At 36.6% G+C, this 26,710-nt stretch overlaps 1 protein-coding gene across 2 annotated transcripts in view; it reads left to right on the top strand.

Moving 5' to 3' along the window:
- The window catches only part of CUL1 (cullin 1), a 117,474-nt gene that overhangs the window by 62,491 nt on the left and 28,273 nt on the right, over positions 1–26,710 (top strand). For both annotated transcript variants that reach the window (XM_036759510.1, XM_036759509.1), the window contains exons 5-9: positions 6,066–6,116; positions 6,253–6,343; positions 7,194–7,357; positions 8,684–8,846; positions 24,595–24,725. In XM_036759510.1, coding sequence (XP_036615405.1) covers positions 6,066–6,116; positions 6,253–6,343; positions 7,194–7,357; positions 8,684–8,846; positions 24,595–24,725 — 600 coding nt within the window. The remainder of the gene's footprint in view (positions 1–6,065; positions 6,117–6,252; positions 6,344–7,193; positions 7,358–8,683; positions 8,847–24,594; positions 24,726–26,710) is intronic.

Here is a 26,710-nt window from a genome sequence, read left to right as displayed (position 1 = left end):
ATTTATCTAATTATCTGTTATATAGCCTTAATAAAGTACTGTGGGTTTTTGCAGAAGGTTATGCTGGCAATCTATGCATTTGATATTGTACCTACTTTTTCCCACCCCAAATCTCTGAAGGGGTAGGAGGGATGAAAATGTTAGAATAGAATTTAGTAGAGCCTAGGGTAAGGGAGAGAAAGTGATATATGGGCCTCAGTCACTCTTGCTGTTTCCTCTTTTCCCTTTGAAAAAATATTTGTTACCCAAAACCAACTCTGTGTGTGTGTGTGTGTGTGTGTGTGTGTGTACATACATGTATGTATATACATTTGTGTATGTGTACAGACACAAACTTTTGTGAGAAGTATAGCATTTTTATTAATTACAAATAGAGCTTGAAATATCAGCACAGATATGTTCTCTCTGGGCTGCTACTGCTTTTCCTTTCTCTATCCCCATGATCAGATGTGTGCCAGATACTACACTATTAAAGAATAGTTTTATTGAGGTGTTTGACATAGATGAGTGAACAAGAAGGGCAGCCTGCAGAGTTTATTGAAAAAACGTCTGACCTCAGCCAGGAGGACCTAGGCCTACATCCAGCCTCTGACCTCTGCTGGCCATGGAACTCTCCCTGGCAAGTCACATCACCTCTCAGGGCATGAACATCAACTTATCTTACTTGCTGCCTATACTAATGAAATCACAAACCAGTCAGAAACAAAAAAGCTAAATAATTCAGCCCCTACCTTGATTGACAAACTTTGGGTTGCAGGTACCACAGGCACTTTTTTTTTATAGGTCTTACATAATGGTCTTTCACTATGTCCCCAAATCGTTGTAAGAAAGCAGTGCTTTCTCATTTCAAGGCTTCAGCCTTTTTACTTTGTGCTTTTTGTGGTTGTTTTGTATCACTTGCATCTGAGTAGTCTCCCTTCCTGCAGTGTTTCTTCATAACAAAGGAAGATATTTAAGCAACAGAAACCTACCCATCTGCCATTAGTGACAGTGTAGGCAGCATTCCATACATGCTTGCAGCTCAGTGTCTCTATGGATGAATAGTAGTCATTGCATTCATCTGAAGTCTAATGTCTTTTGATGTTGTGTTCCTTGGTTGTGATCATTGTGTGTTTTCTTGTGGTTCTGCATCAGTTTCAAGCTTTCTTTTGAGATTATTTACTTTGCCACCAGAGCTTGTTAATTTAGGTACTGGTCAAGCCTCTTTATGTTTGATATGAACAGTTAAGTTTCAAGGTATATAATTGTGTGGACTCATACATTAGGTGGTCTGGTTCTTTTTCCTCAAGGTATTTTTCTCTCATTTAAAAAAAATTAAGTTTTATCATCCTTCCCTTTCTGTTGTGCTGCCAGTTACTTATTTTCTTTTTTCACGAATGATGGAGCTACTGATCTGCAGGCCAGACCGGACCCAGAGAGGCTCCAATTTCAGCCCAAAGGAGTGGAAAACTATTAGGCACTTAAAGAAACATTGCACCTTTTGTTGTAAGTGCCGGGGTGCAACATTGTATTTCCACTACAATTCCATCAACTGAATTAAGTCTTGGAAACAGGGTAGGCAGTAATAGTAAGTAATAATGATAGCTACAGAGAATTAATTATACAAGGAAAACAATTGTACAAAGCAATGATAAAGCTAAGATTTTCTCCAATGAGATAAAACTTCTTTTTTCCCTTTTATTGCTTAACATCCCATCAAGTACTTTATTTTTCGCAATGTATTTAATGTGTAGTTAATGTTTAGTTAGACATGATTTTATTTCATCATATAACTTCTTTGGAAAGCTGAATGGGCAATCTGCATGATCTTTGCACTCCCCCTTATTAAAATAGAGTACATAATTTATTTCTGTTGAGAGTTCATGCTACTCTTTGGGATTTTGGGTTGCCATTTTTCAAGGAATTCAAAATATCCACATGTTGTTAACAAGTAAAGGATTCCAAGACGTCTTATTTTCACACTAAAAGTAAAGATGTTGCCGTGGTAGCCCTGCTGAAAACAGAGAATTCCAAAGCGCTAATGTAGTCATCCTCTTAGCAAAGTCAGATTTTAAAAGGCTTCTTCCCATTAATAACTTTAAAGTTGAAGATGGGAGATATCAGTACTCTAACACTTCTTTGTGTCGTTGTTTCCACTCCTTGTCAAAACAATCCAGTCCAAGAGGAATGCAGAGGAATTTCTCCAACAGTGTCCTCTGGAAGCACAAACTTACCCAGAATATTCTTGTACTCTTGGCATTCTTGCTGTTTTCTTCCCAAATAGTCTTACTCAAAGTAAAGCCAATAAAATTAATCCTCTCCTAGTGAAGCACAAACTTTTTAAAACTAAGAGTTCCTTCCCATCCTGAGTCCATCTTTGTTAGGGGATAGACGCAGACCTATTTAAGATCAAGACAGCTTCTTAGTCCCTCTCCTACCACAAGCAGATCAGTTCCTAGCATATTACTTCCTTTTTCAATTCAAGCTCTGCCTTGACTGCCTACGAAGGGCTTGAACTTCCTGCAGGGGCTAGATGTTAAATGAATTTTTATCAGCCTTTCCTATGTAATACTTCAGAACATGAACCAGACTTGTTGTTTTGGTCTTTTTCTCTCCTAAATAACACTTTCCAAGTGAATTTCTTATTACCACATATGTAGATATGCCAAATTGAACAAATTTGTGGACAGAAATACCTACTCAGAAGTAAAATAATTGACTCTTGTGATTTTTTTACCTACTTTTGAAGTGCAGAGAAGTATTTTTAAGGCTTACTGACTCATTTGACACTAGCAGGTAATCCTCCAAGAGTAGTATATATGAAACAATTTTGTGTTGTTTCTCGATACTACTAAGAACAGAGCAGAAATGGTACCTTCTCTATAAATATTGATTTTTCTCTCTTTGAGAGAATTGAAACTAATGTTCAGAAATCCTATGAAAGTGGTGTAGTATCAGTGTGTTTTAGGCTCAGTTTACCTGCTTTCAGCCTTGTCACATACTTGATCTGAGCTGTAGGTGAGCAGCTTGGTAGTGGGTGATAAAGGGCATGCCTTGGTGTCAGATATATTTCAATTCTTCTGTCTCAAACACATGCTCCCTGTGTAATCACTGACAGGCCATTCTACCACTCAATGTTCCAGGCCACTCTCTAAGACTTAGGGCAGTAATGAGCTTTGGTTTAGTTTGAGTGCAAGAAGTTTCCAGACCAGAGAATTCCCCACACCAGTAAAACCGCACATCTGCACAGAACAGATGTCATTTTTAAAAACTCTTTCCTCATTTGTTTAATATCAAACAGTTCATAGCTCATTATTAAGCTCTTAATATTTATGCTTTCTGAGAAGGAATAAACTTGGTCTTCTGTAAGTTTTGGAACCTGGAGTAATTGTTATCATATAATGTTGTGATACAAATGATAGACCCGATTGTCAAAAACGATCTGTTCTACTTTACTTCTTTGGATACCTAGGACAGTCTGCCCTTCTGGATAGAGCTAATTTCTTTTAAATGAAATGCTTGAAAAATTTTTGAATTTTGATAGTTTTTAAATGTAGAACATCTTTCAAAATCTTTACATACTTTTCCTCTCAAAGCATGGCTTAGATAACATTTGAGATATCATTCCCTTAATGTTTCTAATATTTATCTTAGACTCAGAAAGTGGGTTACTTTTTTATGAAGTAACACTTCATAAACTGCCAGAATATAGAGTAATAGAAGTCTTAAGGTTTTTGTAGCAGGTCTGTTTTCCAATCAAACTAGACACTACTAAACCTTCTTATTTGTTGTTTTCAATGCCATTCTAGACTCAGGCAAATGATAAGGAAGGTATCAAATAAGATGTTTAAGCAAAGTGCTTCGACACTCTCAAAATAGTGATCTGAGCATTGAGTTCATGTTGAAATTGCATAGGTTTGAAGTTTTAAATCCTTATCTGCTTGCATTGCTAAATATTTTTCTTTATTAAAAACTTATTAAATTCCAAATACCTATTAACAAAGGGGGACCCAGAGCCTTAAATATATATAGTTGTAATGAATGACAGATTTGCTATCATTGAATTCCTGTGTAGCTCCTTCTGGAAGTACTTCAAAGTGTTATTGTTATATACCTTTTGCCCCTCTTCTCTGCCCACCCAAAAATGCTGAGTTTTGTTTAGTTTGTGGTGGATTGGGGACAGCAGTATTGAGGTATGGAGACAAAATTTAATGGAAACCAAGCAAAAATTCTTCATAAAGAAACTTTGGAGGCAGGACTAAGTTTAAATATAATTTAAAATACAGCATGTAATGCCCTTAAAATGGACATTATTGTTCCCTGGAGTTACGGTTTTGTTTTTTGGTTTTTTTTTTAATATGATACTTCCAGATAACATAGAGGCAGTGTGGTAAAGTGAACAGAAAGCTGTCCTTGGAGCCAGAAGAACCTAGGTTTTAAGTCCTGACTGACACTCACTGTATGACCTTGGGCAGGTTATTCAACCCCTCAGTGCTCTTGGCAATTCCCTAAGACAGTTTACAAAGAAAAATTTTCTCACCCTGGAGTTCCTACAATGGTGAAATTTAGCTCTATTCCTTATTGCTATCAAAAGAATATGCAAATCTTGATTCCGTTTGTAGCTATTAATCTAATGCTGTAAAAAGAAATTCACAAGAAATGAGGAGTTCTTTCTGTTTTTTCTAGGAAGATTTTCCTTCCTGTTAATATGTTCTATACATCTCTCATATGCTAATGCTTTTTACTTACGCCTTATATTTTAAACCAATTAAAACTTTGATTTCTCAAGTACTATGTTGTTTAATTAAACAATAGGTTGTCCCCGCTGAGTATGCTTTGCTGCTTAGCCTGTGTTTTTCAGAAAGGGATCAGGTGTATGTATAAAAACATTCCTGGTAACAGTTCTAAGCATACTAGTCATTTATGAACGAACTCAAGAATTTTGATTTGTTTTTCTTATAGTTGGTTCCATCAACTCACCTTCAGTGGCCCTTGTGTCCAACAGCAACTTTCTCACACATTTACTTTCATGGTCATCTCAACTGTTTAACATGAAACATGCGCTATGATGATAGGATGATGATTTACTGGAGCAAAATTTAACAGGCAATAGAGGGATAAACCTTGGCCTCATTAGTTCTGGGCTATAACCAGTTAATCAGTGAACAAATAATTTCTAGTCACTACTTTATTCGTTAGGCTGAAAACAGGTTCTGACTTCATCAGAGAATATAGGATTCTGTGTTTGTCTGTGCCCCAGTTGAATCAGGCAAGGATAATAAAGATTGTATTTAGGCATTGAAGAAAAGAATCTGCCTCCTCTGCAAAGAATTTCAAGACTAGAAGAGCTTTATGACAGGCAATTAAGGGTGTCTAAACTTTTTAATGTAAATAGCAAGTAAAGGTAACATGCTAATTAGTGATGAATTGGTGTTTTAAGATGAATATAATTTGTCATTAAGAAATTGTAGTTGAAGTATTTTACTACCAGGAAATCATAGTAGAAATCTAGTGTGAGCAGTGTAATCCAGATAAGCTTGGGATTATTTTCCTGTCAAAATCAAAATAAGAATTATTATTAGTCTTAACTTCTGTTTTTAATACCCACATCCCTGCAGTTTTGGACTATTTTTAATTACACCTGATAATGTCTGTACCATATACTGATTGATGTTATATATACTCATTTTAATGAAGAAGTATATATGTGTACAGAAATTATTGTTGGGGGAGCTTATCTTGGTAAATAAGATAAATTTAAATTCTGTTTGTCAAAAATTTATTGGAACACATTTACAGTTAGTTTGAATGCCCTTCCCACCTGTAGTAAAGTTTTACCACATAATTTTCTGCAAGTTGATTTGTCTTTTGAAGTTGATAGTTTGGAAATCATTTTAAAACAGTTGTTCCCCAAATAATTAATCTCAGCAATAGTTTTTTACTTTCCATATTATAATTTATCATAGAAATGTTGCCAGCTAACTGAGTAGTTTGTTAGAGCAGTTATCAGTGGAATTCACTGCTAGGAACAATGTAAAATATAACTCAATATGTTTCTCTCTCTCTCTCTCTCTCTGTAATCCCAGCTTGCATTAGTGACTTGGAGGGATTGTCTGTTCAGGCCATTAAATAAACAGGTAACCTATTTTACTCTATTCCTTAAAAGCTATTACAACTATTATCAGTTCTTTTCTTAACTATTTTGTATTACATTTCATTGTTTGAGGCATTATTTATTACATATACTAAGTGATTTTATATCATCTTTTTAAGGTAACAAATGCTGTTTTGAAACTGATAGAAAAGGAAAGAAATGGTGAAACCATCAATACAAGACTGATTAGTGGAGTTGTACAGTCATATGGTAAACATAGTTTACTTTCAATTTATTTAATAGCTACTTAGATTTTCATGGCCAAAATGAAAGCTCCAGGCACAGTTGTAACACTTGTATATTATTTTAAGTTATTATTGAATTTTGTTTCTTATATTTATGTGACTCTAAACATATTGTATTCACAAATAGCTTAAAAATTCAGATTATTTTTACTTGATTGGAAGCATACTAATTTTCCATGCTTGATGCTGTAAGCATAAAGGTTTCCTTGAATTTAACTATTTAAATCTATCTTGGTATCATTGTAAGCTTAAATTTTGTTTCAGGCTAATAATGACTGTTCAATACAGAATAGATCTTCATTGGCAGGACTGTGTGGTAACCAGAATCCTAATTATATTTGAGCAGTAACATAAAGAAACACTTAATCAAAATCTAAGAGTATCCTGAATTTCTTGCTTGTTTATTTATGATGTTGTTAAAAATGAAAAGCCACAAAAATGTTGGTAGTATGCGAATGTTTTACAAACTTAACTTCTTTGATAATTTGAAAACCTACTAACCATAATCACAGAAATAAACTTTAACAAATCATATATAAAAGAAGTTTACAATTTCGTATACATTACTTGTTGTCTTTTTATATTGGAATGTTTGTGTTGTTGATTTGTGATCTTTTAAAAAATTTAGGAGAGAAACTTTGATGAGCAGTGGACCTCTCAGACATGCATCAGAACTAGCTGGTTTTATACTTTTGAATTTCACCTATGATAGTTGATTACATCTTTTAACTAACTGACTCTCAAGATTGCTATGTTTTGTGAAACAGGAAACCAAAGATGAAATAATTTTAAATTGAGTGTTTATTTGCTTTTAGTGGAACTTGGGCTTAATGAAGATGATGCATTTGCCAAAGGACCCACACTTACAGTATATAAAGAATCCTTTGAATCACAATTCTTGGCTGACACAGAGAGGTTTTATACAAGAGAGAGCACTGAATTTTTGCAGCAGAATCCTGTTACAGAGTACATGAAAAAGGTAAGTTTAAAGTATAAACATTAAATTTGATCAGAATCAGTGGTTATAGAAGAGACAATCTATCAAAGGTTCTAAGAGTCTATGATTTCTTTTTCGTAAGGCAACTTTTATACCCGTGCTTTTGTTGGTTAGCACCATTCTCCATATATAAAAAGTATATAATACATGTAATGAATTCATAAGTAATGAAAAAACTGCATCCTTAATGTAACATCCCTGATGGTCATGTCATGGGGTGACACCTTGTGGTATAGTAACTAAGTATTGATTATATGATATGCTTTATGACAAAAATCTGCTTTGTAGTGAAATTTTAAATAATGGTAATATTATTACCAACCATATGGAAGGTGGTATAAAGGACGTGCATAGTGTGCTTGTCAGAAAAGGAAAAAACGAGAGACAAAAAGATGGCAAGCCTGAGTAGTAAAGGTGACCCTTTAAGATAGCAGAATTAAAGACGTGTTGAACTTTTCTGTGGGTGTCCTTTTGAAAAATTAGGCAAGAAACAGCATGAGAAAACAAGCGGGGTTTTTAAGCTGCTTTAATAAGGTAATATCCACACTGGTGAAATCTTAGATCCACCAAAGTACCATAATAATGAAATTGTTTTAAAAAGGAATTTGAATAGGAAATAACTTTGGGGAAGGGAGTGGTACAGTAGCGGTCATGTAATCCCAATGCTATTTTATCCTTTTCATTCTTAGACTTCTTGGAACCTCTTTGTCTTTGTAGATGTTTTTACAAAATACTGTAATACATTAATTCAGTTTCTGAGATTTCTTTACTAAAGTTTATATGTTAAATCATTAAAAACTGGAGATCACAGACCATAGGAGAGAAATCTCTGGCTTCTGGTGTCAGAAGTCCTGGGTTCAAATCATACTACTCTTATTTACTTACTGCCTTTATGACCTTGAGCACATCACTTAATCTGTGTGAGCCTTGGTTTCTTGGATTAGAATTCTGTGTTACCTAAGGGTACATTGAGAAAACTTGCTGGTGAATGAAAGCTGACTCGTAAGTATTTGAAGGGCCGTGATGTTAAAGGTTCAGGCATGTCTGTCTTGGCACCACAAGACAGAAACTAGAAACAATGGACAGGAGTAAAGGAGGCAGCTTTGGGTTTTAAATAAGGGCAAGTGTCTTAGCAGAGCTATGCAGCAGTAGACTGGAGGGTGCCTCAGGAAGTCAGGAGTCCCCTGGCACTAAGGATCTTCACAGAACGTCTCATTCAGGTAGGGGATGGAATTAGAGGACCTGTGAGGATCCCTTCAATTCAGACACCATGAATCTAAAAAGAAATACAATTTAATTATTTCCTAGGCAGAGGCTCGTCTACTCGAGGAACAGCGGCGAGTTCAGGTTTACCTTCATGAGAGCACACAGGATGAGTTAGCACGGAAATGTGAGCAAGTGCTCATTGAAAAACACTTGGAGATTTTCCACACAGAATTTCAGAATTTATTAGATGCTGACAAAAATGAAGGTGAGCTGCTAAGATGAATTTATAGATACAAATTGTGATTGCTGATTATATAATTATGTTGAGTATTCCAGAATTATAATAAGTAATTTTGGGACGCAATGTCAAGAGCTATGTTAAAACTTAGGCAATTTCGTGGAGGGGATTTGGGTGCTGGAGGTGTAGGAAGATCCACAACTTTAAGATTGTCAAAAACAACTGGAAAAATAATTATTTAATGGCATTTATCTATAATCTTATTATTCCCTCCAATAATATAGATCTGAGGCCATCCTTGCCTTCCCATCCTCTGTGGCTCTTGTTCATATACTCCCATAAGTTTGCCCAAGTGGTCCACCCAGTATTCTAGAGACCTACCTAACTCTTGTTTGACACCATGAGAAATACCAATGGGACATATATGCGGATCACCCATAACCAACCATCTTCTTCAATTATATGTTTCTTTAATAACATCCCTTACTTGACTTTTCCTTCTTAATTCCTTGTTTATAATATGTTGCAGCCCCTTCATGCTCACCATATACCACTTTCACCTTTGGGCTTAACTACAATGGGCTGGTTACAAATTATATTGAGAGTTATGTTACATCCTACAAAAAAACAAAACAGTGGAAAAACTTAATTGTTTGTATCCTAAATATAATATCTTTGTCAGTGATCAGCAAATGGATTATACTACCAAAAGATCTAAGTTGTATCACTCTTCATGTTGCTGCTATAAACAAAACCAGAAGACAGAAGGTATTTGCAGCCAAGTGGAAGGACAGCTCACGGGTGCTCTTTAGAGAAGCAAGTTTAGCGGAGTTGGTTTTTTTGTATATCTAGTGGAAATAAGAAACATCATTCAATCAGACTTCTGGTCATCTCGTATTACAGTTTAGAAGTGATTTGATGGAAGTTTCTGTTGCAGAAAAGAAGAGAGTAATTCAGAGAATGTTCAGAGACTCTAAATTAAATTGTCTTATACTTTAATACTTGGTTTCTACCTGAATGCAAAAATGGGACTAGTTAAAGAAAAATATTTTGGAAGCTATCATTTTGAGTAAGAAATGCAAGGTGCCAAAGACATGTTGACTACACAGATGCTATCATGATTATTTTCTTTGAAGGTGCAGGACATGATAAATGCTGAATAATACCTTGTGCCTCTCCCCTCCCCTCTCTACCTTGTGTATTTTAATTGTATTGTATTATGTATTTTAATAGACAGGAACTATTTTTTGCTGATGTGTGGGTGACCTGTGTACTCAGATTACCCACTTAGAATCTTATGATCTTCAATTTAGACCTGGAAGGGACCTTAGAAGTCCAGCCCCTTCATCTTGTAGTTCAGGAAACTGAGCCCCAGAAAGGTTGTCACTTGCTCAGGTTCACCCAGGTTATCTCAGGTGAAATTCTAAGGTCTTCCTACCTCCCAGGTATAGTTGCTCTATCTACTGCACCATGCTGCTATTAGAGAAAAATTTATACGAAGTTAGAAGAAAGGATAAAAATATCATAAATATGACATTATTTAAAATATTTCCAAAACTGACCTCTTAAATTAGTTATTATCATTGGGAAATGGCAGTTATGTAAAGAACACTGACCCTGTGATTATAATAGTCTTTTATAGACCTTCATTGCAAGGCACAGCTGAGCCACTCGATTCAAGTCGTCTGTCATCAGCAGAGCTGCTGAGACCCATCTTGCAACTCATTGTATCAGGGCTGCTGCTCACACCTGTCAATGCTGTATTCAGACAAGGTCAAAGCCATCACTTCCTGGAAAGCTCCTATTAGGCCAGCACCTGTGCCTGAGACACCAGGCCCTTCCTTTCCAGGTTCCTGCTGCATCTCCCCTCAGTGGCCCTGCTTTATACCCAACCTCTTTCTGGCAGTACTCTACCAAGCCCAATCTCCCTTCTTCTTTAACTCTTAAAAGATAACTAATGTACCTTCTCTTGTACTCTATTTTCCATGCACAACCTTCTCCTCCCCACTTTCTGAGCAGAGCACTTCAATTTATTCTTGACTGAGAAAATAGAAGATATGTACTTTTCTAACATACATTTCAAAACTTAACATCATTCCCCATTCTCTTTACCTTCACTCTTTTCTCTTGACAGAGGGATAGCCTGTCTTGCTAAGGCCTATCTCTCTACTTGTATGCCTGACCCCATCTGTTTCCTTTGGCAGATTTTCTTATCTCTCTAATCTCTCTTTATATACCTGCTCATACCCTGCTGCTTCCTCAAGGTTTCATTAGATTGATCCTACTATCCCCTCAAGCTATTAACTTCTCCTTTTCATACCCAGATTTTTAAAATAATCTGTCTCTACTCTTTTTCCTCCATTTATTTTTCTTACGATCCCTCGACTTGGCTTCTGATGTCCTCATTAAAATGGAACTACCCTCTCTTGATCTCTTAATTGCCGTATCTGATTCCTTTTTCATAGGCCTTATTTCTTGACCTCTCCAGCATTTGACATGGTTACCCACCCTTTCTAACTAGATATGTTTTTTTTTTTTTTTTACCTTATTTCGTGACAGTATTTTTGCTTGGTTCTTCTACTTGTCTGGCTTCTCTTTCTCAATTCTCTTTTGATTCATCATCACCCTTACTGTACCTCCTTCCTGTCTATCCCTTTTGGCTTTGTCCTGAGCAACTTTCTCTTTTTTCTCTTTACATTCTTAGTGACTTCATCAGGGCCCATAGTTTCAATTATCACCTCTGAGCTGATGACCTCTAGATCTAAACATGCAGATTTGTTCTCTCTTTGGAGCTAGGCCCTCATCACCAGCCTGTTGAAAGAAGCAATGTGACATTGTAAATAGAGCACTGGACTTAGAGTCAGGCAAAGTTGACTTTCAATCCTACTTCAGCTACTCACCTAGCTGTTTGGGTACATCACTTAATTTCCCTAAGTTACAGATTCTTTAAGACCAAGATAGAGATAGTAATTACCACTTCATTCACAAAATTGTTTTGAGTGTCAGAATAATATTTGTGATACTCTTTGTAAATCTTAAATAACTACTAATGTTAGCTATTATTATTAAATACTGCAAGCTGGATATTTCTTAAGTTTCCCAAACTAAAATTGTGCATAAAAGAACTCATTCTCTTTCCCATCAGACCTACCCGTCTTCTGAATTTCCCTGTTTCTGTCAATGGTACCATTATCCTTTCAACCAGGATCACAGCTTCAGAGTCATCTTTAACTTCTGATTCCCTCACCCCATGTATCCAATCACTTACTAAGATTTTTTGATTCCACTTCTATAACATCTCTCATATTCCTCACTGTTGCTCCATTTGACAAAACTATCACCCTGGTTCAGACCGTCCTCGCCTCTTGTCTGGGCTGTTATAATAGTTTGCTAATTTGTCTCCCTGCCTCAAATCTCTCCCCATTCTTGTCCCTCCTCCACCCAGATGCCAAGTGGATACTGCTCAAGGACATTTTTGACTATGTCAGTCTCATCCCTAAATTCCAGTGGCTCTGTTGCCTCTCAGATCAAATACAAACTCCTCCAGTTAGCTCTTCACAAGCTACATTTCTGGCTATATTGTACGTTACTCTCTGATCCAACTAAACTGACTTTCTTGCTGTTAATTCACACACAACAGTCTGTCTCCCATTTCCGTTCCATGTCTTTGCTCGTACTAGCCTCCGTGCCTAGACTGTGTTCTTTTCCTTTTGTGTCTTAGAATCCCTAAATCCCTTCAGAATCCAGTTTAAGTACCACTTTCATGAAGCAGTCTCAAATCCCCACAGGCTTTAGGACCTTCCTCCCCAAAACTATCTTGAATTTGTTGTGTTCCTGTTTTTGTGCACCTTTGTGTATACAGCATACACTTCCTGAGAGCAAAGGCGGCTTCATTTTTATCTTTGTATTACCAGTGGCTGGTATATTAATAAGTGCTTATTCATTAATTGATTCATATAGAGGTTAAACCAATGTAAATTCATTGCTGAGGTGAGAAGACCAAAAGATCTGAAAAGTACTTTAGTTGGCGAACATTTGAGCTTCTTGTTAAGCAGGTTAGGTGGTAGCCATAGCATCACCAGTTCAGAATTTAAAATCATTTGTATAATTTTATGAACAGGGATGGAAGATTAGGAGCAGTTTGCTTTTATCAAATAAGATGTGGAAGGGAGAACAGATGCAATCGATCTGTTGCTCTGAGCCCTCTAAGCATGAAACTGGGAGCATATTAGCAGACAATCAAAAGATAGGGGAGAACTACACAGATATTTAGGACAAAATCTTTTTGCTCCCAGGACAGTAGCACCATCCTTGGGGTGCCTATAGGAAAAATGAAAATGACATTAAAGTCTGGAGATAAGCAGCTGGACTAGATCAAGTATGAAGACAGAAAGCATTCATTACATTGCTAGTACGTTCCACACTCTGCCTAGGTACTGGTATTACAGAGTCTCTGCCTTCAAGTGGCACACCTTCTCTTGGAGTAAAACAATACACATACAAACACAACATAATGCAAGGTAATGTCATATGGGTTGAGGTATTGCAGCCATAGGGTTCAGCAGGAGTCTCTTGTAGGAAGTGGCACAGGGGAAATCTGTGTTGGAGGTGACAGTTTTGAGAGTGTATTGCACTGGCATCATACTCAAATAGAAATGCGTCTCAATAGGGTTGACTACATATTTACTTAAAAAATCACAATAGGGGCAGCTAAGTGGCGCAGTGAGTAGAGCACTGGCCCTGGAGTCAGGAGGACCTGAGTTCAAATCCGGCCTCAGACACTTGACACATGTACTAGCTGTGTGACCTTGGGTAAGTCACTTAACCCCAGTTGTCCTGTCAAAAAAAAATCACAAATAATGTTTATTTAGGCAATAGAGCTGCTTTATTTGTTGTATTTTTATTTTGTTAAACATTTAAATTTGTTTTGTTAAACACATTAATCTGGTTCCTGCTTCAAGAGTTGGATATTTGATATGGAGGAGTCAAATTTCAAATAATCCCCTGAGGATTCTCCAGGAAAGAAGGAAGAGAAGATAACAAAAGTGGAAAACTGTGGAGCTTATCGTTACCCAAAAGAGGTGACCAAAAGGTCATTAATAACTGCCAACCCATATATGCCTGATCTTCCATCTGTATAACGTTTTTATGGGAATACTTTGCTCACACTTCAAGAGCATCCATGATGTGAGTATTAAGAGGGAACTAGTCAGGCTTTCATTAGCCATATTCCACAATGGACCACATCTTTACCATCATGCAATTAACTCAAAGGATGGACAAAATTCACAGTACTCACAGAGTTGCTTGTTGATTATTGAAAAGCGTCTGATTTGGTAGAATAAAATGTCACCATAAAGTCTTCCACAAAAATATGTTAAAATGATAGAAGATTCCTTGAAAGATCTAACAACTATGATAAATGTGTTTGATGGCCCTCTTATCATTAATATCCCATGAGTCCTGAAACAGAATAATGTACACACACCACAAGACGTGTGCCACACATATGGCTCCATACAAAATTGTGTGAGGTAGTGAGAGAATAAAGTGTGAAGGCTTCACAAAGAATATGTATATATATATGTGTGTGTGTGTGTGTGTGTGTGTGTGTGTGTGTATTTGTATCTAAAATGTTTGAGAATCAATATTTAGAGAAAAGGGAAACGGGATAAATTTGAGTCTGGGAATCTGATTATTTAGCCTTTAGGAATGTCTTTCTCCCCTACCTTCTTTAGATTTATAGATGTCACCTCAGCTGTGAATGGAATACAAGATTGTGAAAGCTTCCCTATGAATAACTCAGGCAAGGCAATATTCAAATAGAGATAGTACAAATTTAGTTAGGATGTGAACCTCACCACGCCTAAGTTTCGTTTTCCTGTAAATCGTATGATTTCAGGGAAACCAGATGATATTCCCATCTCCCCCTCCCCTAGCCTACTTACAAATGGCCATCTTGGCATTAAAGTTTCCCTATAAGGTAATTCTGTAGTTTCTGTGCTTGTATTGGGTAAAAACTTATTCCTGGTTAGATTGTGAGGCCACTTGTCTCTGCAAATGGGGATGGGGGTCCAGACTCTGGGGTGGGATTTCTTAGAATTGTTTGTACAGGGGTATATATCTCCCTGCTTGCCTTCTTCTCCTCGCCTCTCTTCACTGCTGTCTCCGCCCTGGTAGTGAGAGATGCCTAATTCTCAAGATTTGATCAAATAAAGCTTCTGGGTTTTTTTCTGCCTTGAGAAACCGAGACACCTCTGTTTTTTTTTTTTTTAACTTGAGTCAGTGGTCTTTTGACCCACACAGAATGAAGAGGAATTCCTTAGAGATGATGAGGTCCTCCAGTTCCTCCTATTTGCCTGTGACATTGCACTGATTGCATCAAGACTGGAAACATATCCACAGTCACTTAAAAGACTAATTATCTACACAGGAAGAAGCAGCCTTTAGAATTCATCCTTTAGTCTATAAACTTGAACAAATACTGCAGATAGACAATGACTTAGATTGGAGCAGAAAGTGGGGAGAGAACTGGATTGCCCATAGAGAATTTCAAAAGTTTTAATGGCCTTGGTCTTCTGCATGAAACAAAATCTTATCTTTTTAATGCCAGTGTTCTTTTAGTGGTGATGTTACATGATTTCAAGTCATAGAATGTTTCAGTCTCCAAAGAACTGAAGTTAAGGATCACCAAAGGTAAAAGTAATTATCACCCCAGTAGATCTTTGAGGGGATGTAGTTCCTTTGGGCCTGGTGATTTGAAATCTCTAGTTAATTTAGTCTTGACATGACGGAAAACATTCCAAAATTAAAATTACCTAGAAGTAAAAGAGGCTATTTCTAAAAGCTTCCATTTCCATATTACTGGAGGTTGTCAAACAAATATTGGATAATGATATGTCAGAAATGTATTAAAGGGAATTCTTTCTTGTTCACTCATGCTTTGAACTAAATAATATCAGAGATTTCTGTGAAAATATCCTCAGTCCATTGTCACACATTGGAAAGACTGTCAAAAGGAAATAGTTTTGTTCCATTTAGCCCCAAAGGACCGAAACTAAGAGCAAGGAACCAGAGATATATGTTTGTGCCTGCCAGCCTCATGTTTTAGTAGGGGTAAGATCTCAATGCTGTTTGTAGAGCAATACCTACTCTGGTTGCTGTCTGATTTTCTGAAATTGAACTTAAACTTCAGCACATATTTGATAGAACCAAAAGGATGACTTTGGAAAAGTTAATGATGTTAATATCTTACCTAATAAATATGCTTTCCAAGGAATATCATTAATTTGTTGAAGCCATAGTCACTTTATGTTCTTACGAATCTTATATTCTTCGCAAATGTGGGTTTTTTTAATGGTGTTCTAAGTTAAGCTTAACTTTGTGATGGGAAAGAATTTTTTTTTTTAAAGAGGATAGTATGGGAACAGTTAGGTGGTACAGTGAGTAGAGCACTGGCCCTGGAGTCAGGAGGACCTGAAGCCTCAGATACTTGATATACTTACTAGCTGCGTGACCTTGGGCAAGTCACTTAACCCCAATTGCCCTGACTTCCCCTCTCCAAAAAAAAAAAAAAGATAGTATGTAGCTGGAAAGAAATTTGAAGGTTAAGGAGGGAAGAGATGATTATACATCTTGTTGTGTGCCAAAGGCATTAAAAAAAGTTTTTAGCCAAAAGGTCATGGAAGTGGGAAGCTAAGAATTTTCACATGTATTACCTCCAAAAGAAAAAAAAAGAAAGGTAAAGATAGTATAGATGGCTGATTGAAGAGGGAAATTCTGACTAGGACAGAGAATCATGCATTGACAGAGATTGTGATTGTGAGATTTTTTTTTTCTCTTTTCATTGTCCCCTTGTATGGCAAGGCAGGAAAACAGAGAGGGAGCATTTCCCCTTTGATTAGTTGTAAGAAAGCAGTTCAGATTTTCCTGCTGGAGAGAATAAAAAACCAGTTTTGATCATCAATACCCTTGAAAACTAGAGCACTGAAAACAAACTTGAGAAAGGCTATTGAATGCAAAGGAATGTCAGTGAGTTAACAGAATTGTTCTGCCTAAATAAACCTGACAGTAAGACTAATGTCTTAATAACAAGTTGTACTTCATTGACCTAAGAATTTCTTTAAATTTGGAACATTAGAAATGGTGTTCTCTTTAGTGAGTATTTTTATTTGTTAAAATGATTTTTAACTAAAAGATAATAAGGTAGGAGGAGAGGAGGAAAACTAATTATCTTTCTCTCAGCTATACTTTTGGAATGCTTGGCTCTTCAGACCACTAGACCACTACATTGATGACATTGCACTGTGTAGCAGTGCAGAAGCAAATTCTATTTACAGAGTCCAAGAAGATAAGTTTTTAAATGCTAGATGCTGTGCTTCCAACCTAGGTAAGGTGAGGTGATCCAGGCTCCCTCAAAAACTTTTTGGGGGGTCACTAGTACAAAACAGAAACTCTAAAAAATTGTATGCCTGAGTCAAACAGTTCAAATGCCTCTTCTGGAATGGTTCATGTAGTCACTAAAATATTTCATAAATGCATAGCATAGTTGCCCAGGTAAGAGCAGAAAAAGAAAAATGAAATTTTCTACCTCAGGGTGTCTTAAATACAAATTCCTTTTATTCTTGCCTTTATAGAGCTTTAGAATGTTTGAACTGGAATGTAGTCCTTAAGGGTCATCTAGTCCAACTCTGTTCCCCTTCATAGCAGTGAATATAGATGTAAGAACTCATCTTTGATCCTCAGGAAAGTAAGAAATACTTTGATTAATCATTTTTAATGAGCCTAAACTACCTGAAGAAATTTATACTATCCTATTACAGAAATGATTTTATATAAAAGATTCATTCACTAAGATTAGTGCTTACTTGAAAGGGTATCTTAAAAGCCACAGAAATGTAGTTAAAATAGCTTATTTTAGCAGTGAAACCCAATCCTTAACAGTTTGGTATTCTGACCTAGCAGTTTTGACAACTAATACTCAGAGACTTGTTTAGTTCTTTTAACTATTTAATGATAGTCATGTGAACACAGCAACGGAGCCCTAATTGAAAAGCCTGAACTCTGAAGTGAGAACTATAGAGGTGCTACAGGGCAAAAATAAAATTGGAGGAGGGAGGAAGCCTTTTTGTAAAGTTTTCACATTTGAAAACTGTATATTGCCCCATTCCAATCTGCATCATTGACCATTTGGGTCACTTCCTCCCAATGAAAGTTTTAAAATGAGATCATTTCTAATTTTGTTGACTTGATTTTCCAAGAAAGAGTTAGATTCGAATAGTTCTTTTGATGTGATAAGCTGTAGCCTAATTGAAATTTCTTGAAGGCATCCTTCCTTCCTCCCCCAAAAAGTCATTTTAGCTTTTAAGTAATTGCTTAGACTAACTAATCTCTCTACCTGTGCCCTTGATTCCACTCCTATCTGTCTTACATACATCTGCAAAAATGGTTTTCCTTTGGTGTAGATATGACCATGTCACTTTTCTAATCTATACATTAGCTCCCTGTTTTCTTTAAGATAAAATACAAAATGCCTTTGGTTTTTCAAACTCTTCGCATTCTGACCGCAGCGTGTATTTACAGCCTCGTTATATGTTACTCCCTTCCCTCTCAATTTTTCAATCAAACCGACCATTTTACTCATCTTCACACAAGATATTCCATCTCAGGTCTGAGCTTTAGAAGTGACTGTCTTAAATGCCTGGAAAATGTTTCGTTATCTCTCTCTCTACCTCACAGAATCTCTCTATTCAAAACTTATACAGGAAGCTTTCCTGATTGTCAAAACTGCTGGTATTCTTCCTAACTACCTCAGACATAACTATCTCATTTTCTGTTCTCTATATGTTCTCTACATACACACACATGTGCATACATGTACACTCAGGCTACACATTTCCTAGGATATAAATTCCATGAAAGCAAGGATTATTTCATTTTTTTGTCTTTGTATCCACCCCCAGTGCCTAGAACTTAGTAGACACTTAATAACTGCTTGTTGATTGATATAATTTTATTACCGTATACCACATTCACCTGCATGTCCTTAGCTCAAACTCAGCTTGTCCTTCTGCACCTTTTTTGCTACATCAACATCTATCTTGTGCCCTAAGTGAAGGTTCCCCAGAATTCTGGGTTTCCTTCTTTATGTGGTCACCTCATCCATTCCTATGGGATCATTTGTCCCTTAAGTAGAGGCAACTTGCAAGTCTATGGAACCAGCCTTAATCTCCCACCTGAGCTCCCATTTTGCTCCTCTAGCTGCTTGGTGGATATTCCCATGTGAATATCCTGACAAAACCTCCAGTACGTGCAACACTAGTCTTATCTTTGCCCCCAAAGTTTACTCCTCCTCTAACCATTCCTGTTTCTGTGGAAGGTACCCCATCTTTCTAGACATTTAGGTGTACTTCCCTCAGAGTTATCTTTGACTTCCTTCTTTCTCACTCCTTATATTTATCCAATTACTAAGCACTGTCAAATCCCTCTCTATCCACTTGGCCATCAGCTAAAGAATTGTAAATGTATTTAGGAAGCCCTGGAGCTAACACATCTGAATTCAAATCCTGACTCAACCACTTGTTACCTGTGTGACTTTGAGCAAGTCACTGAATCTTTCTAGATCTCAGTTCCTCATTTGTAAAATCAGGGATTAGACTAGATGGACTAAAGTCCTTTCCAGCTCTAAATCTGTGAACCTAACTGATCTCTACCTTGGGTCTCTCCCCTCTCTAGTTCATCCCCCATAAGACTGCTGATGTAGTCATAAATCATAGGTCCTACCATATCATTTCCCTACTCAAAACCTTCTTTGACTCCTTACTGCATCTAGAATAAAATACCAACTCTTTAAGCTTGATATTTAAGACACTTCACACTCTGAAACCAGCCTTACCTGTCTTTCCATCCTCCCTTGGCATACTCCTCTGCACAGTAAATACCAGCCAAAGTAGACTACTAAGCTAGTCCCTGGATTTTGCATGATTCCCATCTCATACAAGCCATAGTGTGTTTTCATTTTTAAAGTAAGTGTTTTTCTTTCACCCACTTCTCTGCCTCACAACTGAGAAGAAAAAACAAAAAAAAAACCCTCCCTATAAGTAAATATGCATTGTCATGCCATTTAGATTTCTGCATTGACCGTGTTCAAAAACCTGTCACATTCCATACCTTGACTCTATTATCGCTCTTTCAGGAGGTGGGAAACATGTTTCATCGTTGGTTGCTGCATTGATTAGGCTTCTTAGATATTTGTCAGTTGGTTTTCTTTACAGTGTTTTGGTTATATACATTTTTCTTTTGCTTCTGCTCATTTGACTGCATCTGTTCATACATGTCATCCCAGGTTTCTCTGAAATTCCTTTTTGTTATATTTGTATGCTGTTATGTTCACTTCCTCAGTTGATGAACTTTAATTTCCAGTGCATTGCTAAAATAAGAGCTACTATAAATATTTTTGTACATAAGGGTCTTTCTCTTCTTTAATTGGTCTCTTTGTGGAAGGAATCTTGTAGTGATGTGGCTGGTTTAAAGGGTTTGGTATAATGATTTAGGTATAGTTCCCAATTGCTTTCCAGAATGATTGCAGCATTTTACAGTTTCAACAACAGTACATTAACGTGCCTGATATCTTGCAGTTTCTCAAAATTGTCATTTGTTTTCTTATCATTTTGGCCAGTCTAAAACTCCTCCTACTTTTCTGCCAGTTTCTAAATTTCAAATTCCTTATCTTAGACTGCCTTCTTCCCTAACTTTGTGTACCCTCCCATTTGCCACCCCTCGCCTCCTTTCCATTTGGTAGTACTCTCTCCCTCCTCAAATATTTTTGGAACACTTTGATTGCTTTTGACTTCTCTGCTCTCCACTTTGTATTTTACTTATCTGTATACAGGTTGCATCCCCTCTCCAAGACACACTCATGCCCAAGTGGAATATATGCTTCATGACAGTGTGAACCTTTTTGTCTTTGTTTCCCTAGTACTTTGTGTGTAGTAGGTGCTTAATAAGTATTTGTTTAATTGAATTCTGTTGTTTTCTCACTTCCAGTGTCTTCTTTCTCTTCCAACTGCTTCCTCCTAATCCAAGCTGTACCCACTTGGTTCTTGTAAAAACCTCATAACTAGTTTATTTGTAGACTCAACTCTTCTAATTCACCCTTCACACTCTTGTCACAGATATGCTTATATCACTCTTCAGTGGTTCCCCAGCATATTCCAAGTTTAAATATTAAAGTGCCCACTACATGTAGAATGCTGCCAGTGGAGGTAGAATTTAGATAAGACGTGGTTCCTATAGTCTGGTAGGGGGACACGGCACTTACATAGATGGTAATATGATGATAAATATGTGATTACATGTACAAAATAGAAGTTTATGTGAAGTCTAAGGTTATGACCAAAGTCTTCTTTAGGGGGTAACATTTGATTTGGGACATATGAACATCTCAGGGAAAAGGATGAGGACAAGAAAATGCACGTAGGTAATAAGTGAAGGCATGGGTAGAGGACAGTGAAGATGGGAAATCCCCAAAGACGGTTGATCAGAGAAATGATGTGACTCTGTGCTTGAGGAAGGTAAGCATTTTGTAAGCATTAAAGTACCCTATCCATGTGGTTGTTGTTGGAGCAGAATGGGACGGAGATATGAGAGCAGAGGTAGGAGCATGTGCTTGGTTTATTATAATAACCATGGAAGTGATAATGCATTACATCCAGGGGTTAGGGCAGAGGGAATAGAGAGGAGACTAATAGTACAAGCTCCACGTTAACTAGCACTGTTACCCACCATGTACTTTACCAGCCAAACTGAATTAGTCACTAAGCGCCATACATAGCCTGTACTCTGCAGTTTCCATGTATTTATACACACTACTTCCTTTTCCTAGCATTATATCTTGCTTGGGGTTTTGAAGGCCCCAGGTTATCAGCTTGCAGTGGAAGTGAAAGAGAAAAGGACATAAGCTTCTCTGCAGTGAACAGTCCCCTCCCCTAACCCTTGTAAGTTCCTGCCGGTCTGCATAGGTGCAACTGTCCCTGGCTACCACCTTTCCTTGCACAACTATGCCAGTGTTTGGACCACCTTCTGTACCACCAGTGTGGCCCCTATACCCAACTGTCCTCTGTGCCTTTTTTTTTTTTAAATAACTAAAAGAACTGTTGGGTAGGGAATCACGTTCTTAACCCATCATTCTGTGACTCTTACACAAAACTTTGGGGTTTTATTTGATGTGAATAAGGATTCTGTGAGAAGTTCTATGTTAGCCACATTTTCTCTTTTAAATACAAAATTTTTATATGTACACACGATATGTTTGGTAACCATTTATTAAAATATAGCTTTGATTTCCTCAATTTTGTTCCACAGTTTATCCCAAACTCCTTTTGTCGGGAGGAAAAAGAATATAGTAAAAGTGATACATAGAGCCGGAGGACCTGGTTCTAAATCCCAGTTCTTCCATTGATTAGCTTTGTGACCTAAAATCATTTAACATTTCTGAGCCTTAGTTTCTTTATTACATGACGGGACAAGACCAGATCACCTCTTGGGTCCCTTTCAACTCCAAATGTATAGTCCTAGAACCTTCTCATTACCAAGTTAGGAAGTTGTTGCTCTTATTGCTGTGGAAAAGTTAAAGAAACCAGTTCAGCGTTGCATTGTCATGGGACTAAGATCAGAGAAATCCAGAAGTTTTCAGATAATGGTTTAACAGTGTTATATTTCAAATTCCACGTGGAACCAAAGATTATTTGAGTTTGAAAAAGAAGTTATGGAAAGTAAATATTGTAAAAGTGAGGAAGAGGTTGGAAATGAAAAAAGATGGTGATGACATGAAGAAGAGATATGAGAAGTAAATATAGAAAGTCAATAATTTAGAATACAACATCTACTTCAAGTGAACCATTAATGAAAAGCATGTCATTGTCTATTGATTATTGGTTTGTAATCAACTGTATAACTTTTTTAAACTGAGTGTTCATCTTAAAGTAAGGGCTTCTTTCTTTTGAGTTAATATATCTTTGTTACATAATTTTGTACTTTTATTATTTTCTTATTGTTTTGTATATGCATTCATCTTGTGCCCGGCTCTGCATCATTGATTAGTGATTGATTTAATTTTCAATCCTCTTTGCAAGTTATTATTTATGTCACTTTCTCAGAAGTTGACTCTGTATCATATAGATAAGAAATTTAAGCACTCTTTTTCACTTATTTCTTTTCAAAAGTATTTATTATAGAACTTCACTTCCTCTAAAATAGCAGTCCTTATTTTTAAGTATCATAGAAAAATTTGTGGAGTTACAAATATTTTGATTTTGTATGTGCTTTCATTTCTTAAAAGTAGATTTCCGGTATATGAGTGATTATGTTTTTGTTAATACATTCTGCTTCCTGATATCTTTATTTTCTAATACAGTCATCCCGTGGCATTTGTGGGTTTCATATTCTCAGTTTTAGTTACTTGTGGGTTGGCTGTTGATAATTAAATGGAAATTTTTGGAGATTTACAGCATACTGTGGCAAATTACAGATGCATCTATGTAAAGAAAAAAATAAATATTTAGCAGGTCATAAATGCTATATATTATTTATCTATTTTATCATTTACTTGGTACCATAAGCATACATACATAAATTGACTGTAAACAGTTAAACTTTGTTAAAAGTTTCAGTGCACTAAAGAACTAGCGGCTACATGATCTCTAGGAATGCCTCTTCTTTGTCTCTCTAGCATCCAGACTCAGTCATAGGATTTTCTCCCACTGTGATGTCTGTATCTTGAGCTTTTCATAGGAGAAGGAAATCCGTGTGAAGCGATTGCTGCAGCTACAACAGTGGCTGCAAAGACTCTGCATAGTGTGTGAGATACTGATCTCTCTCACATAAAAACTGCAATTTTTTCATGAGTTCATTGCGTTGTACTTGTGTTGTCTGTTAAATATGATCAGAATATTTTTTTAAGTTTGACCTGGGGCGTAGAATTACTGGAGGTTTTTCACATTTGTGGAGATTGTGCACCCTTAAAGCCCACGAATGTCGAGAGATGATTGTATATTTCCCCCCTCCTTTAAAAAATGGCAAAGGATTTTAAAAAGTAGTTTTAGAAAGGTACCTAATATATCAGTCAAGTCAATGTATATGTCATTGTCCATACCTGTAGTCCTTTTCCTGCAAAGAAAGGAGCAAGAGATGTGTTTTCACAGCTCTTCTCTAGGGGCCAATTTTGGTCACAGCTGTGGAACATTGAGTTGAATTTTTTTTGTGTGCAAGAGCATAGTTTTAAAATATTCATTTTTTTTAGCAGAACATACAAAGAAATAACAATTTTTCTTGGGAAATGTACCCCAAATCCCAAGGCCTAGTACCTTTCATGATTGTTGTAAACTAACAAAGATAAATGATCTTTTCTATAGTTCCCAGAGTTGCCTACACTAGGAGGTTTGGAGAATCGCTTCTCACTAAAAGCTATTCTCATTGCCTACAGTGTGCCCACTTTCCATGAGTGGGGCAGTGGGACAGAATTTGTGCTGAAGCTACTGGGGCAGTGATGTCTCATACAAGGGGGAGGTTAAAGAATATTTTCTTTAGGGGTAATAGAAGAAGACAACTTAAATGCTGACTTATATAAATTAGTGGTTAAAAGATGAGATGAGTTTGCAAATGTAATCGAGTATTTTCCTTATGAAGCCTTTTTAGTACAATGAACCTGGTATGGAATTGACAGAAAAATATTTCATTTTGTTGAGCGTTTCTAGAAATAATTCTTCTTTTTTTCTAGATTTGGGACGCATGTATAATCTTGTATCTCGAATTCAAGATGGCCTTGGAGAATTGAAAAAACTTTTAGAAACGCATATTCATAATCAGGGTCTAGCTGCAATTGAAAAATGCGGAGAAGCTGCTTTAAATGTAAGTAATGTTTAAGAGAATTTGGCAAAATACAATTGTACACAGTGAATAATTTAAGTGTTGTATGTTTCCATTTTTAAGTTTCCCTTGGTTAATTTTGACTGGAACTTTGAGGAACACATTTAATTTTATTTTTCATAGGAGAAGTCCCTTGGTTATAATTTTATAGTAATTTGTATATTTTCATACTATTTCTGCCAAGTCTGAGATAAAATATTTTTATGATTGGCTTTTATATGACTTATTTTTAGTTTTAATCCTTATTTACTGTTTCTATCTTGAGCCTTTAAACCAGAAAAGCAGGTTTCATCTACATCCAGGAAAGCTCCAAACAGCTTTTGGTATTATACTTCTAAGCACCCACAGGCCTTAGCTTTAAAAACTTTGATGTGATCCATTTATCATGTAAGGAATAGTTGTCTCATATAAGGCTATTTGTTCTGTAAAAAGGTAAAAGATCTCTTCAGAGATGATGGCATTCCTTTGACCAAATAAGAATTGGTAGTGTTATAAGGTTATCTAGATGTATTTTTTGCTTAGGAAAAGGTTTTATATTGTTGCACATCCTTGAAACATGTAGCATTTCTTTAGTCATTCGTGTTTGAAGTTGTGGACAGAGAACCAAGAGAGAAAATGTCATGAAAACCTAGAAAGGATCAGTGTTAGATACTGCAGAAAAGTCAAGATTTATTAAGATGGAGAAAGAACCATGAGATGGAGCAGTTAAAAGTGTCATCGATCATTTGGGAGAGTAGTTTCATTTGAGTTGCAGGAGGTTGAGAAGAGTTTGGGAGGAGAAGTAAAAGTAACTTTTTCTAGGATTTTAGCTATGAAATCAGAGGGGAGATAGAAGCTTGTGAAAAAGTTGGTCATTTTTTTTCTACGGTATCATGATTGTCTTTGCTTTGTATCCCTCTGCACACTGCTTTATAAAAGTGTGTGAATACTAAATACTGCTGCCTGACTGGTGTAGTCACTGAGCCTTAAAATTGAAATTTGGGTTTTTTTTTTGTCTGAAATTTGAACTATCAAAAATATGCTTACTAAGTACAATTACTTGTCTTTTAAGGAAACCTACCAGAAATCTCTTATTGGCTCAGAAAGAATGGCAAAATTAATAAGGAAAGCATTCTCATTTATCCATGTGTAGCAAATACATTTACATTCTATAATTTTGAAAGACATCTTGCAACAACCCTTTTTATATGTGACCTATTCAGTTAATACAAAGATCGAGGTTAACTGTTTTTCAATTTTACTGAGAGAATAACTTTTTAAAAAATTAACTGTGACTTAATTTTTTTTCTAAAGCCAATTGATAAAGTTAGGATTGTTTTTTGCTGTGGTAGCTTGGATTTGGGCTAGGGGATCCCTGGACTTGTGATTTCATAGACTTTAGGCACTCCTGGTGAGTCAGTTTGCTCATTCTAATGCATATCCACAGCTGTTCCACAGCTTACTGTTAGAGGGGTGTCTTGGGCCCTGAGAGACTGTGGCTTGTCCAGAGTCCCATAGCCAGTATTTCTTAGAGCTCGGTCAGTAAGCATTTAAGTGCCTACTTAATTATTTATGGTGCTGTGCTAAGCATTAGGAATACAAAATAAGGCAAAAGGTAGTCTGTGCCCTCCTTTGGAGACCATATAAGAAATGATAGTCTTAAAAGCTTATCTAGATGTATCATATACTTAAGAAAAGATCTAGTCTAATGTGGGAGAAAATACATGAGATAAGCTGAAGTGGGGTCAGGAAGGGGAACAGTTATGTGGGGAAAGGAGGGCACTTTGCATAGGGGAATGATGAATTGCTGCAGCCAGTGCGAATTGATGTGGTATCTGTCCTGGGCATCCTGTTAAAACGAAGGCTCTCTTCTATGTTGACCCTCTCCATTCAGAGGGTGAGAGGGGTACTGGTGAGGTAGGAGTTTCTGAGTGGATATGCTGATCTAGAAAGCTGAGTTTCTAGAAACAGTGGTGAAGTTGAGGTCA

This window comes from Trichosurus vulpecula, chromosome 5 (genome assembly GCF_011100635.1).
Source record: "Trichosurus vulpecula isolate mTriVul1 chromosome 5, mTriVul1.pri, whole genome shotgun sequence".
NCBI classification, from domain to species: domain Eukaryota; kingdom Metazoa; phylum Chordata; class Mammalia; order Diprotodontia; family Phalangeridae; genus Trichosurus; species Trichosurus vulpecula.
The sequence above is the reverse complement of the archived record's forward strand: the minus strand, read 5'-3'. Positions and strand labels throughout refer to the sequence as shown.